The following is a 16,596-nucleotide window of genomic DNA, read 5'->3' as shown; positions in this document are numbered from 1 at the left end:
CTTCCCACTCGCTCGCTCGTTTCGATTAAAAATGAAATGCAAGCAAATTCAAAATGGTATTAGCCCACATATGTATGTATGTGTACGTATGTTCTGTTTCCAAAACCACCAAAAAACCAAAACCGATCCTACATTCGAAAAAATTGTCTGAATATGGAATGCCATACGTCGTTGAGCTCGTATTTAAATTTCCAATCGAACTGTGTCCACAAATGGGAATTATATTTTTTGGCCATTTTTTGCAAATTTTGATGATGTAACCCCTTACCAAAAATGAGAAAATCTGACCAAAAATAAGTTTTCCTATATCCGTCAAAAAGTGATAGGGTTGGATAGCCTTCTTAATTAGCTGCTCAAAACAGCTATTCTTTTATCTTTATGATCAGTTTTAGTCAAGTTATGATTAAAATGCCCATCTGAAATTTCCTAATTATTGCCAAAATATTTTTTTTGATTTTCCGATATAAAATAATCAGTTTTTTGCACACAACTTTAATAGTAATTGTCTGAATATAGAATGCCATACCTCGTTGAGCTCGTATTTAAATTTCCAATCGAACTGTGTCCACAAATGGGAATTCTATTTTTTGGCCATTTTTTGCAAATTTTGATGATGTAACCCCTTACCAAAAATGAGAAAATCTGACGAAAAATAAGTTTTCCTATATTCGTCAAAAAGTGATAGGGTTGGATAGCCTTCTTAATTAGCTGCTCAAAACAGCTATTCTTTTATCTTTATGATCAGTTTTAGTCAAGTTATGATTAAAATGCCCATCTGAAATTTCCTAATTATTGCCAAAATATTTTTTTTGATTTTCCGATATAAAATAATCAGTTTTTTGCACACAACTTTAATAGTAATTGTCTGAATATAGAATGCCATACCTCGTTGAGCTCGTATTTAAATTTCCAATCGAACTGTGTCCACAAATGGGAATTCTATTTTTTGGCCATTTTTTGCAAATTTTTATGATGTAACCCCTTACCAAAAATGAGAAAATCTGACCAAAAATAAGTTTTCCTATATCCGCCAAAAAGTGATAGGGTTGGATAGCCTTCTTAATTAGCTGCTCAAAACAGCTATTCTTTTATCTTTATGATCAGTTTTAGTCAAGTTATGATTAAAATGCCCATCTGAAATTTCCTAATTATTGCCAAAATATTTTTTTTGATTTTCCGATATAAAATAATCAGTTTTTTGCACACAACTTTAATAGTAATTGTCTGAATATAGAATGCCATACCTCGTTGAGCTCGTATTTAAATTTCCAATCGAACTGTGTCCACAAATGGGAATTCTATTTTTTGGCCATTTTTTGCAAATTTTAATGATGTAACCCCTTACCAAAAATGAGAAAATCTGACCAAAAATAAGTTTTCCTATATCCGTCAAAAAGTGATAGGGTTGGATAGCCTTCTTAATTAGCTGCTCAAAACAGCTATTCTTTTATCTTTATGATCCGTTTTAGTCTAGTTATGATAAAAATATATTTCAACATGAACATTTTGACAAAAGTCTGTTTCCTGGTTGTTCGTAATAAAATACTCCGACTTTTAATGTGCCATATCAGATTGTATGAATGATTAAAACGAAAATAAAATTTCATTACAATGTTGCTGCTCATCTGCGAAATGTTTTCATTGCAAATAAATTGCCGGTTGAAAATGAAAAGTAAAGCACGGCACAACTTTCATAATTATTCATAATTCAGCAGAAATTACGGACAGTTAGTTCGCTTGAATGGAATTACAAAAAGCTTTACGCCGGACTCCAGTGTCCATCGAATTAATTAGACCCACGGCACATAACTTTCCGTGCGGAGCGAGTGCGGTGTAACTAAACCGAATTACTATGCTACGCTACCGAAGGCCAAAAGATAATTCAATCGAGCGCCCGAGCGCACACACACACACTCGTACACACACACACACTCGTACACACACACACACAAACGTATATGTGGCATTACGTATACGCCGCGTGTGCAGTGGCTCCTGTTGCAGACAAAATGCACAGCCCACGCATTGACTCTCGGCCCGCCAAAGGGCAATTTCATTTAGGGTTAGCTCCTCCGCTTTTTACTGAATGCCAACCCCTCTCCCCCCGCCATTTTCCGACTTCCCCCCGCTTGCCATCGCTCTCACAGCCGCCATAAGCAGCAGTTTTCCCTCTTTTCCGTTTTTCCGTTGCGCATGGCAACATGCAGCAAAAAGCGTCTGACAGACAGGCAGACCAACTGACAGATGGCCCGGAGTAGGCGGTGGGCGGGGCACCAAGGCCGACCACCTGCCACGAGCAACCTTTTTATAGACCCAATACCCTGGAAAAGCAAGCTGATTGTTTGATTTAATGCGCTTCATACCATTACGCTCTTAATTTTCAACTAGAGCCACCTAGAATAACCTGTGCAACTGAAGAGCGTGGGAAAAACCGCCCTCTGTTAACTAATTGAAGCATACAACCTACGGTATCAAGTTGTCGAATCCATCAGCATTGTGTTCGCACAATTTTTGATTCTTTCATGTAGCTACATGCGTCTAGCGGTTTTAATTGAAAAATTGCCGACTGCCGTGCGCTGAATATTGCCCTCAACGGCTTATGGGCGAAATTAAAAGCATTAAGCTCAAGATTACTTCGATATTAGCGGGGCATAATTGTCTGATTAAGTGAGTGCCGTGCCGCCTATTATTGCTTTGCTGTTGGCGGCAACGTGGCGTATGTGTAATGTAATTTGCCAGCTTCTCCCAAATGCCAGCAGCCCGCTCACGCTGGCAATTAGCACGTCTCGTTCACTTTTTGCTCGGCTGCTCCTTTGTGTCCCGCCAAGCACTTTGATCATCAATAGGTCCTGTGCATGGTAGTGCCAACAAATTGCAAATGGCCTTGATAATCGCAAGCGGGTAGGAGCCAGGAGCCCAAGGATGCGAGGCAAAGTGACATCCGCAGGACGAAAGGTTGAGTCAACACCTTGTGGCTGTCACACTCGACGGTTCCTGTTCTTGCCATTGTCCTTAGTCGTCACAATGGAATGGAATTACGATTACGAAGTTACCCCCTTCTACATTAGAATCTATTAAAAAGTTGCGCCTGTCTGCTCGCAAGGATGTGCTCCTAATGGCTCTAATTAGGCGAGCAATTAAAAGTGGCTAACATTTCGGTCTCGAACAACGTCGTGCGTTGTAAAATGAACTATGGCTACTATTGCTGATTTACTAAACTCCAGCTCCCACTGCTAATTATTGCGAAAATCAAGCAAATTTAATCAAAGATTCCTGTACCTTTTTTCTATTTCGATGCAAACATTAGGCTAATGCCGCCGGATCCGGATCCTCGAGGGTCTAATAACTTCAAACATTTGGCTCGTCTAGCCCCAGTCATAATTAAAAGCAATTCCCTTTGTTTTGCCACCGATGCGGGAAAAAAGAAAAGAAAACGAAAAAAAGTGGAATAATAAGTTAATGTTTTAAGCGGCTTGTCAAGCCATGACCTTGGCCCAGGCAGAAAAAGCGAAATAATGGGAAAAAATACAAAAAAAAAAGAAAAAATAAGAAGCATTTGTGCCGCCCTCTCATTACAATTTAATGCGCTTTGCTCAACAGCTTAGTAAAGATTTAAACGACGGTGGCTGCCTTCGTTACCAACCCAACCCACTCCACTCCACTCCATTCCCATCTCGAAAGGAGCCATTAAAACGATTTAGTTAATTAACATGCCATCCGAGTGCCTCGGCATGTGGCGTTCAGTTTCAGCTCATTGTAAATGCATGCTATCGATTCCAGGCCCCGACTTTTCCGCTTTTCCGCCTCTCCGCCTCTTTACCCGCCCGCGGAAAGCGGAAAACTCGATTGAGCTGGCGCAGTAGTTAGCCCCACTTGTCTGGCAACTTCCCGAACTTTATGCGCTCAATTAAGGAGCAGTTGAACTGAACTACAAGTTCGGCATAGATGCCAGCGAAAATCTCACTTAGAAATGCATTCGTCCAGTGGAAAATGATTGATTTGGAATTGGACTAGTGCAACACAGTGATTTTAGTTAAATTGAGAGCTGCTCAATAATTTACAAAGTCATTTGGGGAAAAGTGCTTAAATTTAGCAGCCAGCTCGAAGGCATTTCCCAGCGACAATAAGCCGCTTGTCTTATCTTGGCGAATGCAGGAAAACTGCTTTTCTCGCCGGGAGCAACAGTTTTCCCGATGGCCGGATAGCCGGATAGCCGGATAGCCCAAGTCGTGTGTCCAAGTCGCTGGGCATGTGGGTGTCTCTGTTGCCCCGTCTGTTTATGCAATTTTCACAAAGTTAACAAAGTGAAAAGTCCTTGCTGGTGGCACGTAATTTATGCATGGCATAAAGAACGATGCACTCGTCCTGCCAGGACGAAACCAGGACAAAACCGACTCGACTCTCGACTCTCGAGTGGAGTGCGGATGGCAATCTGCAATCTGCAGTCGCCGGGTCAAATGCTAAACATCAATCACGTCACTCTCCCCGTTTCCCGCCTGCATTTACACTTATGTGCCGCACTGTCTGCGAGCGAAGAGGTCCTTTATCCTTTATCCTGCGACTGTATTGATTACCAATTTGTTGCGGCTGCCACTGCAGCTTTTAATTGAATCGAAGAGACTTATCGTCGGCAGGATTAGAAGATGTGCAGCCATAGAAACCAGCAGCTGATTCCCGGCCAAAAGTATTCGTAGCCAACATGTCCTTGGCTTAATTAATGCAAAAAATATCTCTGAAGATATCCTTTAAAGTAAACAGGACTCTCTTTTCGAACATTTAAAGACATCTCGCAATGTGCATTCCAATAAATCGCACAAAATATCAACAGAAAGTGATATATTGTTAATAAGGTAATTAAACGTAGCAATGATTTCCCCTTCCTGTGCCATTAATAACGACTCATGTAATATTAATTAACTGGTAAATAAAGAATAAACACCGTGCGTAAAATGCCATCAAGCTGATATGTTCATTCGACAAAACGAGCAATTAAATAACAATTAAATATCGCTAGAAACTCCGCAAAACTCCGGAAAAACCCCCATCAAACAACCCACATCCAACATATGTATGTTATATGTAATGAGGCCAGCCATGAAGGCAATAAAAATGACAGGGGAGCTTTAATTAAAACCGACTTTGTGCGATTTGACAAGAAAATGGGGCGCATTAAGTGAAAATTTCCAATGAGCCCAAATAAACTGGCCGCATTTTCCGATTGCTCACATTTTCTGAATTTTTATTTAAAGGGGGGAGAGCAGCGCTAATTGCGTCGTGTTGACAGGTCTTCTCGACCTTGGTGAGTAGTTTTTTTAGGTTGCCTGTTTGTTGTGGCAGAAAATTAAGAAGTTTTAATTACAATCAAAGGGGGCCAATAATCCGCTTTTTTTTCTCCTGCTCCATGGATTCATTTGTGCGTGTGCTTATTATAGAAAATAAGCAAAAGTGAAATTCTCGTTTAAAAATTCTCAACTTTTTTGCAGAACATTGCTCGCTTTTCTTCTATTAATCCATCAGCGCATTGTGCGAAAATTTCAAGTTTTATTACTGTCAGCAGTCAGTGTGCAAAGTAATAAAATGCTAGAATAATACGCAAACACTATTTTTCACACACGATTTTCTATTTTTTATTTTTGTTGTAAATGAGCAGCGCTGTGATTTTGCCATAATCAATTTACGGAAATGGGTAAATGAGGGTAAATATTTGAACCTTGGCAAAAGCGGGCGGAAAACTTTGATCTTCAACGCTGCCAGTTGGCAATAAATATCTAATGAAATTTCAAATCCAAGCCAACTACCAAGCAAAAAGTTAAATATTTACGGGCCAGAAAGTAATGGAATGCAATAGATAACCTAACTGTTTTTAAGCACTTATTTGTTGCACTCAGAAGTGAAAACCTTCTGCAGATTTGTATTATTTCTTAGTTATTTTACATATGCCCACTTTTGCCATGTTTAAATGGTCAATTTGAAAAGTCAGTTGGGGTCGATTACGAATGCTAGCCATGCTCAATGGCAATTTAATGGGCACGCCAGTCCGAAGAGTGATTCTTTTCAAAAACAATCGAGAAGCGATTGACCAGCGCAATAAAAGCCATTAAAAAGAACATTAAAAGCGATTCAATTCGATTCGATTCGAAACGATTCGAAGACGAAGTCGAGCAGGAGTTCTCAAGGAGAATATTTAGAAAAGCATTTAGCTGCCTATATGCGTGCTTAAGTCGAAAACGATTAAACTAACATTTAAGCTGACGGATGGAGTAAACAACGGATTGCAGGGCATCGCCCAAATGGCCGTGCTAATTGCACACGAATGGCGATATAGCCGCGGGAACCAATGCTAATGAACCACCGCCTGATAAACAATGGCTATTTATGCCCACAAAGAAGCTTCGTTTTTTTACCTTTTTTTTTCATTTTTTTTTTTTGCCAAAACCCCGGATTTTTTCACCCTCAACCAAGAATTTGGCAAACAATCAAGTGGCTGGACCAATTCCAATTCCAGCTGCTCCTTTGAGACGTTGGCAGTGTGACCACCTGGTGTGACCAAATGAATTACCCAAAACTGGAGCAGTTCCGCCTCGGCGATTCCGTAATGCGAACTGGCCAAACTTGCGCCACAGCTGTAATCTCCTGTGGGAACTGGAGCTCTGTACCAAACTGGGTATATTTTAATGACATACCTCAAGGGATTTGCCTATTTTTTGCACTAATTTAATATTTATGTTAAGCGACTATTAAAATGTTCAACTATTCGGTATGGAAAATTGTTTCAATCCGCTAGACTGAATACCCCAACTTCAACTGCAACTTATTTACCATATGGGGGACACAGAGATTTAAAATGGAAACACCCGCAATCCCCAAGTTCCGAGCTCATTGCCCAATTCCGGTGCTAACTCAATTTAGTTTACACTCGGCAAGTGCCTTTCTCCTGCTTCTCCTCCTTCTACTTTCTCCTTTCTGCCACGCCCCCCTCCATGGAGCGCCCACTTTGGCAGGCGGTGGGCAACATTGTCATCTACATGTGCGTCTACATATATTCAGGTGCTGTGGACGAGCTGCCGTAGGCTGGGAAAACTTTTTGTGTGCGCGCCCCAAAGTATGCAGCTCAAAAGGAAAATGCTGCGAGTGCGCTGGTGTGCGTGAGTTGAGTGCACACCGCGCGTCTGTGTGTGTGAGTGTGTATCTGTGTGTGTGTGTTCGTGTGGATGGGTAGCTGGCTGGGAAGTGGTTGAAAATTTGTCGTAAATATTAAAATTTCATACGTTTATGCAAATTCACTTTCGACAACTTCACTTCCTGTCGTGCTTTTGGACTTCAGCTTTTTTCTCACCTCACTTCGGCTTCTGTAATTCACCAGGCACTCAAAAAAAAACAAAATGCTACAAATATGTGCATATAACTATACTTAAAAATATAAATATTATTAGCATCATCACTTTACTTGCTTCCCTAAGAGAGATACACTTAATAAAACTACATATTTATGTGTGCACATGTATGCTTTTGAGTGATTTTCTCTCAGTGTACGCACACACGTACCTGCTGCGGAGTAAAATGAGTTGTCGCTTTATATGAAAATGAACATTTATTAAGTTGAAATTACATTACAAATAATTTTCATATTATTGTAATGCACACACACGAGTATTTGCCTATGAACGGGGGGCGTGGCACACGGGCGGCAAGTAATAGCCTTGTAATATTTATGTAAATGCGTAGCTGCCGTCTCCCTCACACCGCCTATCGCCGTCTCTGTCTGCGACCAAAGCAACTCTGACGACTGTCAGTCAGTCAGTTTTCCCCTCAGTGTTGCTTATTTATTCATTTGCATAAAATGTTTTAATAAAGATTTTGATTTCACTTGGCATGTGGGCGTGCGACTAAGTAAATGGAATAATTGCCTTTTATGGCGACCAATTTGTCACATTTTCTGGAGCAAAAAATCTGCATCGCCACGCATTTAATTGCCATCGATGGTGGGCAGGTTTAAAAACCACCTGCTTAATAATAGTCAAACAACCAAATGTAGATTCATAAAAAATGGCTTATCATTTATCATTGGTAAGTGCTCGACTTCACCCTTTTTCCCCGGAGAGCCATTCCATGGAAATCCCAATCACATGGGCTCGTTTTCATTTGCATTTACATAGAAGAAACATAATTAATTAAATGCAAGCCCGCTTACTTAAAACAATTTAATTTAATTGCCATATCGGCGGGCAGTTGTTCTGCTCATCGTTTTCCGGACAATTTCCAATTACCGAACTTCTAATATCGATGTTTCTCGGGAAATTCGCCCATTATTAAATTGTTCGTTTCATATTTTTGCCAATTAGTGGAGCTTCCAATCAAGGACATCTTCAATCAATTTCCCGAAACACGACTGTTTTTGACCATACTCGCACTGAACTAATGAATAGCTTAGTCTAAATACCAAATTGTACCTTCTTCTCGGAATGCTGAAAATTAATTACATCACCGAGGTGTAGCTGGTGTATTAAAGTCCTCAAACATCGCGCATACGCAATGTTGACCTTGCAAACTGCACTTTCTGTCCACACAACCCGCTCCCGCTGTCCAGCCATCATCTTCGTCCCTGTTTGCTTAGTCCGGCTTGCGCTGGAAATGGAACCGAAAAATGGTAGTAGTGTGGCACATTCCGGACGGCGGAAGAACCATACCCAGAACTAGACCAAGAACCAGAACTGCGTTGCCGGACAAGAGCTGCATACGAAATGCGTTGCAAGTGGGCTAGGGGTTATCAGTCGAATGGTGGTGGTGGTGGTGGGCGGTTAAGGTGTCGGGGTCACCCGCCCATTGTTACAGTTTCCACTGCTCTGGCACTCTGCTCACGTAACATTCGTATAACTTTCTATGTATCTGCATTCGCACCTAGCCAACTAGTCACCCAGTCGCCCAGTCACCCAGCCACCCAGCCACCCAACGCCTCCTGACAAATATCCATTGTGTAGTATTATGGTGGCCATTGTTTGCCAGTTAGCAGTAGACAAAAAAAAAATACCGGGAAATTCGAAGAAACGAGCGTACGCTGTCATCTCAGCTCTCAGCTTATTTGCACTGATATCACGGAGCTGCGGAACTGGGAATGCAACGAGCTGCATACTTTTCGGCTGTCACTTAAGAAAGCGAAACAGACGAACGAAGGTGCCTGTAATTACTGTATTGTTTTCTTTAAAATCCACGGGGCTTTTCAATTTCCCAACGTTTTAATAAACCAAAATAAAGTGAGCGGAAAACGAAAGTTTTGGCCAAATAAAACTGATTCGGCTCATCCGTCTGACGAGTTTACTTTCCCTGCATTTGACACACACACACAGAGAGAGAAGAAAACCCCGCAGCTTTTTCCACCTGTCTTAAGGGAAATAAGGAAAATTATTAAAAAAAATATATATATATATGTATATCATAATGGTATGTACTCTGCAAGTAAAATCGCAAATGCGGCGAAACAGGAAGTGTGGGAATCAAATGGTTGAGGCGGAAGGGGGCGTGGCGGATCCTTCGCTTATATTGAATTTTAAGCTTTCGACAATGACGACAACGGAAGGATTTGCGCCACATCCCTCGTTTCCCGCCGCAATTTTCCCCGTCTTTCACCCCGCATTTCTGCGCGTGACTTTGTTTTAGAATTGCCCTCCACGTGTTTTTTTTTTTTATTTTTTTTTTATTTTGCCAACATGTGGCAAAATTATTTCCGCTCAAAAATCGACTTCCGCCAGCTTTCGCTATTCAAGCCACACTTTTTCTCTTACCTTTTCCTTGCTTCTTCTTGTTTTGGGGGAAATTGAAAGACCTGAAAGTGACAATGGCGGTGGAGAAAGCAGTGCGGGGAAAGAAAATGCAGTCAAGTCGATTTTCGTATTTAATAACCATTTATTGTGGTGGCAATAAAAAGATGAACGATGCTGCATTTTTGATTTATGCTTGTGGCAATAAATTCAGTTTCGCCATTCCATACCCCATATAAATCTGTAGAAATCTATCGCTTTTCACTGTGGAAAAGCAAATCAACTTTTCCGATTGTCAGCTTGCCCCAAAAAAATAACAACGAACAGCACAAAAAGGCCAAGAAAAGTTGCTGCGCCTGTCACATTGTCACAAAAATCGAATAAAGTTTTCCATTGAAATCGTACCCCCTCAGATTTGTGTGCTTTTCCGCTTACCTGTTGCCACCTGTTTGTTGTCGTTTTGGCGATGGAAAGGTGCGCTTTCCCAGCTCACTTCCTGGTCAGAGGTCAGGAGTTCAGCACCAAAGGCTCAAACGCCCCGTGGACTGCGGTGCTCCATTATTAAAGAGCACTTTGGCCACGCAGGCCAACTACCCGGCGTTTCTTCAACTTTGGCCCACAGCTCCACTGGGTGCGTAGCCTCTAAGAACGGATTCCACCACCGACATCTTCCACCGCCGCCGATCTGCCAGACGAGCTATAGACAAAAGCGGTAACCACCAACCCAGTAATTACAAATCGGGCACAGTTGCCTGGGGTACTGTTCCCAGTCGCATAGTGTTCCCACTGCTGTTCCCAGTATTTGACTCTCTTAAGAGCGCTTAAGAGCGGCCTAAACATTAGCTGTAGCTCAAGGAAAATAAATATTTTCTTATACGGAATAAGCACTTATTAATTAGCAGTTAGGCTAACTATTCAGTTGTTAATACAATAAACTTAAAATATGTTTTTATTTGGTTATATGTTTTCAAGAATGCTGGGTATGTGATAGTCAGGATTTCCCCTCCGCAGCTGAGAACAGTTGCGGCCACAAACTGTACCCACTTGAAGGAGAAAATGCAGTCCTGTGTCCCATTCATCCACAGGTTGTTACTATATACAAACGGCCAATTAATATAATGGTTTTATTTTCGGGGCTTGCAGTGTCAAAACAATAATATTTAACCAGGTGGAAGACCTATAATTTGATAAGCCTATCATCAAGCTTGTTATCGCTGCCATCGCATCGTCATTTGGTTGGGTAAAACCTGGGCAGGAATACCCATCTTATCGCGGTGCGTAATGTCCATAAGCCCCCCACTAGCCCCATTCGCATTTCCCCAACTTAATCACCTCCGCCAACACAAATAGAGTAATTACTCAGTCGTAATTATCTAGTTTAAAATGTAGTTCCACTCCTATTTCATTTGGGTTCTAATTTATTTCTTTGTTTGCATTTCTGATGTTCTTATCACTTGCGATGCATTAATAATGCAATTGAAACATTTGCAAATCTAATTAAATAATATAATTTGGTTCGCTAATCCCGAGCACGGAAAGTAATAGGGATTATATAGTTGAGCTTAACTAATGCACTAGTGCCGTGGAGTGGAAAATAAATAAACTAAATTTCCATAACAAATACGAAAGAATTTGATTTGAGTTTTGTTTTTTATTTAATTTTTTTTAGATGTTTTTTTTAATGATTTTTTATAGAATAATATAGAAGCTTCTGGGTGTTAAATGTATAGTAATATGTGGGTTATATGTATGGGAGGTTGTATTGAAGGAATCTTAATGCATCTTAAACGCTGGCTGCGATTGCCTAACCACGATGGTGTCCCTGTCCATGTCCATGTCCATGTCTATGAGCGCGCCTTCCGTGCTTCTTTTTGCCCTTCTTGCGCTCTTCCTTCTCGACTTTTGCGTCCTTGTCTTCGGCACACGATGGGAATCTCCCCTGCTTGTCCTTGCGGCAGTGGGATCGAGACAGAGAACGACTGCGACGACCTGGGAACTCGGCTGGTGGTGGTCCACGAAACTCCGGACGGGGCTGGTGCTCAAAACGTGGTCCTTCACTGGATTCTCTTTGGGGATAGTCAGAGAATGGTCCGAATTGGGGGCCATGTCGTCCGGCAAATGGACCGTGATGAGGACCAAAGTGATGGCCATGGTGTCCGCCGTGATGGGGACGGTAACCTTCATGGCGCGGACCAAAGTGGTGGCCATGTGGAGGTCCAAAGTGATGGCCATGTGGAGGTCCAAAGTGATGGCCATGGGGCGGTCCAAAGTGATGGCCATGGGGCGGTCCAAAGTGATGGCCATGCGGCGGTCCAAAGTGATGGCCATGCGGCGGTCCGAAATGATGCCCGCGTCGGTGGTGCCTCTTCTGCACTTCGCCATCGAAGCTGGAGCTGGAGCTCGATGAGGAGCTGGAGGAGGAGCGCTGCCTACTTCTCTTCTCCTTGCCCTTGCCCTTTCCCTTGCCCTTGCACTTCTGCCTCTTCTTCTCATCCTCCGAGGAAGAACTGGAGCTAGAGCTGGAACTGGAACTGGACCTCGGCTTGCGGCAGTGCTTCCTTTCCAGCGAACCGGAAGTTGAACGGGAAAGAGATCTCTCTAGTCGACGGTCATGTCGTGAACACGGTTGGCCATATCCGTATCCGTATCCTGGTCCGAATCCGAATCCGAGATCTCCACGACAGTCGCGCCTAGATAGCCTAGGCAGCGAGTGGCTCCTCCGACTGGCCGCGGCATTGTCCAGGGCCCACGGCAGGCCCATCCACCGAAAAAACTGGCACTGATCCTGCCAAGGTCCGCGAAAGGATCTCCGATCGAAGTCAAAGGGAGAAGGCCCAGCGTGGGGTCCAAAATGGGGCCCGAAGTGGTGTCCATGCAGATGGTGGTGGTGAGGCCGTCCATGATGTCCATGTCGGCCATGATGATGCGGCCCGTGACCATGTTTGTGGCCATGCTTGCGACCATGCTTGTGGCCAAAACCGTGCCCCAGACGTCGACCGAAGCCGTGATGGCCATGTGGTCCTCGGCGCCAAGGATTGCTGGCCCAGCCGTAACCGTTGTAGAATACCTCTTCGTCCTCGGAGCCGGAGCTCGAACTGGAGGAGCTGGAACTGGACGAGCTGGAGCTGGAAGAGCTGGAGCTGGAGGTGTTGGAGGGCTCCTCGCCAGCCGCCGTCTGCTCCTCCGCCTGTTTCGTGCCCTGCTGTTTGGCCTGCTGCTTGGCCTGCTTCTTGGCCTTCTTCTTGTCCTTCTTGGCCTTCTTCTTCAGCTGCTTCTTGGTCTTTTTGGAGCCCTGTTCCTGCTCCTGCTGCCGGCACCTGGCCTCTTCCTCGGCCAGCAGGATCATGGCCTGCTCCAGCATGCGCTGCACCTTGGTCACCTTCTTCAGGGCTTTGGTGTATCGCTTGGAACTGGGTGGCATCCTGGCCTCCTCCTCCACCTTGGAGGCCGCCAGCTCCTCAAAGTCAATATCGCAGTCGATCAGCTCTTGGGAAACACGCTCCCGATCCTGATCCTGCTGCTGCTGCTGCTGCAGTCTGGACAACTCGCTCATGTTGATATGTAAGTATCTTCTATGCGATTTACCTTCACTGGTGTAATACTAGTTGCTTTTTGCTTGGTCTAACGGGTTAGAGTTCGCTGGGATACGCTGTGCCACAAAGCTGAAAGCTTGCAAACTGATGCCAGTCGCTCGCCGGCCGGCACTTTTTATACGCTCAGGGGCGTCGGCGTTCGGCGGCGCCAGCGGAGCGGCAAAGCGGCAAGGAAGCGGTGAGACCGCCCCACTTGGTGGAGCACTGAAATGCGTCGCAGAACAAAGGGAGAGCCGTTTGGAGGAACAGTGGAACCTCGCTTGGCAAACACTAATGATCGGAAGGATGGTCTCCTGAAGCTCAATGCAAATGAAATATTTGAATAGACAACTGAAACCCACTTCGCAAATCTATAAGTGTGTGAATCCCCAGCTTTAAATGCAATCCAACAACAATTCAATAAACAAAATATGCACTCTAAACATGTTCAACTTATGCATCTACAAACTTGAAATAATATTAATTACAATAAATTGATAAGGCTTGAGTGCAGTTGATCTAGGTCCACGTTATTGAGGCTCGTCTGTAGCTCGCTGCCCTCTCACCAATACCAACGTGCGCGTTTGTTTTCACAATTTGCTATTGAGTACGTGGATTTTGCGTCGTTCTCCGATTACCAAAACAAAACAAAACAAAACGAAACCGGAATAACGCAGAAAAAAAGCTTTGGCAGTGGGGAATTTTTTCAAGAGTTTCGTCATGTGATGAAATAGCCCCCCAAACGCAGCAAAAGAAACTATCCAAATGATACAAATTAACGAAATTAAATCTATGCTGAATTTCGCAAGCCACTGCAAATATCAAAATGAATAAAGGAACAGTCTGGAAAATGGAATATGTGGGATCTTCCTGGCAAAGTTCACAGCCCAACAAGGAACCGAACTCACTTTGCAGGACATTCTAGCATCGGGGATCAGGGATCATTCGTTACATTCTCAGATGGACATCCCCATAATGCTCCATGATCAGTTATCACTCATGCACTAAGTAGATCATCCATCATCTGTAAATGATCATCGTATCATCATTTCATCACATCTTAGATAGAACTTAGATTCCAATGCAACAAAAATTCAACACAGTTTGTTTTTCATTTTGTATATTTATATTTGAAAAATGCATAGAGATCAGCACATCACCACATCATCGATTCATTTGATAAGTAGGACTTCAATATTATATATAAATTAAATATATATTATATATATTATATTTTATACAACACATTTCGCACCAATAACACATCAATATATTTATAAGGGTCGTTTTTACGAATTTCACCATAAATCATATCATGATTCCTATGCTGATTACGCATATGATTTTTTAGTTGTATTACCTATATATGGTAACATGTTTTAAAAATTGAATATATAAATTGGAACAACGGTAATTGGTAAAACTAAGGACTTTAGTAAGAAATCACAGACTTTAAAAGGGGATTTCGAAACATCACACTTCTCATGGGCGTTTTATAATGTAACATATGGCAATATTTGGACCTTTTTGCTTGAAAACAATACGAAATATATTTATTTATTTTTCAATTTCATTATCATTCACAGAATTTTTATGTGGCAGCAGGGTGTTTTGGGTAGATTTCTTGAGAAATCATATCAGGGGATCACTTATTCGTAAAATAGGTAACTATGTATGCATGTAGATTTCATTGGTTCTTGGGACTCGAACACGAAAACAAAAAATAAGTATACACTTGAGTTTTCATTTTTGCATCAACTTTATCACACCGCAGCTCAACGACTGAGGCATCAGATCTTTGGATCTTGTTTATAGGATTTGCAGTTCCTCAGAAACTGGAGAACCGGTTTGGGGGGCAGGGAAATGAGTCACATAGTCTATTGGTCGGGGGTATGGGCAACTTATGTAAGGAGATCGAAATAAGGCACAATATCTTTCCATATTAGGAGTGTTTAGGATATATATATATAAATATATATGAAATGCGATTCTTTTGTAAGAGAGCGAATCTCTGGCACTGGGCACTGGAATGTACTTTTCTTTTCTTGACTTTGCTTTCTTGACTTTTCATATTTTCTTAATTCTTAATGACTTTTGATATCTTGTGAACACGTTGCGAAAAAACGCTCCGATTTGTTCGGCCGATGTCGCCAAATTAAAGCCCCACGTAAGCGAGATAGTGAGTGCGCCCCATTGCTACACAAAGTTTTTGCGGCAAAGCTTAAAGCTTTCGTTCACCTGATAATGAACGAATCTCGGAGAGAAATAGAGAGCGAGTAGGGTTGCCAGAGTGTTATAGTCTTAAACTGATCGTAAGCTTTGTTGAACTCGAACTCACCACATTTCAAAACCGATTTGGGTTCGGAACAACCGACAGTATCGTGATTTGTCGAACATTGGCAGCAGAGCTCCCATAAGTATTGAAACTATTTAGTCTTTTAAAATTATTTTAAGGCGTGTTATATAATATTTATTTGTTATAACATTCATAACAAATTAATATCATAAAATTAATTACTTCTAGATCCCACAGATGACCTTAAGATTAGGCAGATTCTGGGCGTTTCGGCAATATCGCTGCCATCCTGCCCAGTGACGAAAACCATCCGAGGTTTGGATGCGCTTGGGGCAAGTGACCGACTCCCTTAGATTTTCGTCTAGAAAATCTAAAAAAAATATATTTAGTAAAACTTGAATGGAACAGTACAGCCCTCAAACCTTCGCACTTGGCATTGCAGATGCCGCCACGCCTTCCCTCCTGACAAAACCTGCCATTGATTTGGAACAGCCCGTAGTTGCGAGATCCATTCGGATTGTTGGTAATCCTGCCGGTATCCAGATCGCTCTCGTGCTCTAGCAAACAAATCCCTTGAATGGGCGAAATCAAAAGTCACAACCCATTTAGTCTACTAATCCTAAGATATAAGGTATAGAGCATTTCAATATATGTACATAGGTTTCCCCCACTCACAATTCGAGAGCAGACTGCGTTCGAAACCATGCTGGTCGAGCAGCTTGCGGGCCAGTTCACAGCGCAGGAAACGCTTGGCGGAAACCACGCCGGACTCGATGGCCAGAAGCAGGCCCAATCCCAATCCCAGCCAGTACCACGATCCGAACGGCGCAGCTCTCATATTGCGACTGCCTGATGTGATGGCGATGCCACCTGTGGAGGCGTCGTAGAATCGAGCGAACGCGACGTGACCTTGGCCAAATGCCTCCGGAATAGAATGGGGATGGGATCTAATGGGTCAGATGGAAGGCAGATA

At 42.7% G+C, this 16,596-nt stretch overlaps 2 protein-coding genes across 2 annotated transcripts; both read right to left on the bottom strand.

Moving 5' to 3' along the window:
* Positions 1 to 11,480: 11,480 nt before the first annotated feature.
* On the bottom strand, positions 11,481 to 14,495 carry LOC117147640 (hornerin). Its single transcript, XM_033314608.1, has one exon. It carries the CDS (start codon positions 13,306 to 13,308, stop codon positions 11,560 to 11,562), a length of 1,749 nt encoding a protein of 582 aa, XP_033170499.1. The 5' UTR covers positions 13,309 to 14,495; the 3' UTR covers positions 11,481 to 11,559.
* A 1,273-nt stretch (positions 14,496 to 15,768) lies between these two features.
* Positions 15,769 to 16,469, bottom strand: LOC117146916 (lysozyme). The gene is made up of 3 exons (XM_033313543.1): positions 16,299 to 16,469; positions 16,046 to 16,195; positions 15,769 to 15,993 (listed from the first exon to the last, which is right to left on the bottom strand). The coding sequence occupies exons 1-3, from the start codon at positions 16,459 to 16,461 to the stop codon at positions 15,848 to 15,850; spliced, it is 459 nt and encodes a 152-aa protein (XP_033169434.1). The 5' UTR covers positions 16,462 to 16,469; the 3' UTR covers positions 15,769 to 15,847.
* Between the last annotated feature and the right edge of the window lie 127 nt (positions 16,470 to 16,596).

Source organism: Drosophila mauritiana, chromosome X (assembly GCF_004382145.1).
Source record: "Drosophila mauritiana strain mau12 chromosome X, ASM438214v1, whole genome shotgun sequence".
NCBI lineage: Eukaryota > Metazoa > Arthropoda > Insecta > Diptera > Drosophilidae > Drosophila > Drosophila mauritiana.
Note: the sequence above shows the minus strand (reverse complement) of the source record. Positions and strands in the feature narration are given on the sequence as shown.

What these genes read in the sequence shown, in the direction of transcription:
- LOC117147640 (XM_033314608.1), bottom strand. Translation starts at nt 13,308, where the DNA reads ATGAGCGAGTTGTCCAGACTGCAGCAGCAGCAGCAGCAGGATCAGGAT.
- LOC117146916 (XM_033313543.1), bottom strand. Translation starts at nt 16,461, where the DNA reads ATGAGAGCTGCGCCGTTCGGATCGTGGTACTGGCTGGGATTGGGATTG. An exon ending in ACGCAGTCTGCTCTCGAATT is followed by an intron (nt 16,196 to 16,298) that starts GTGAGTGGGGGA and finishes CGCCCATTCAAG; the next exon opens with GGATTTGTTTGCTAGAGCAC. An exon ending in CTGCAATGCCAAGTGCGAAG is followed by an intron (nt 15,994 to 16,045) that starts GTTTGAGGGCTG and finishes TATTTTTTTTAG; the next exon opens with ATTTTCTAGACGAAAATCTA.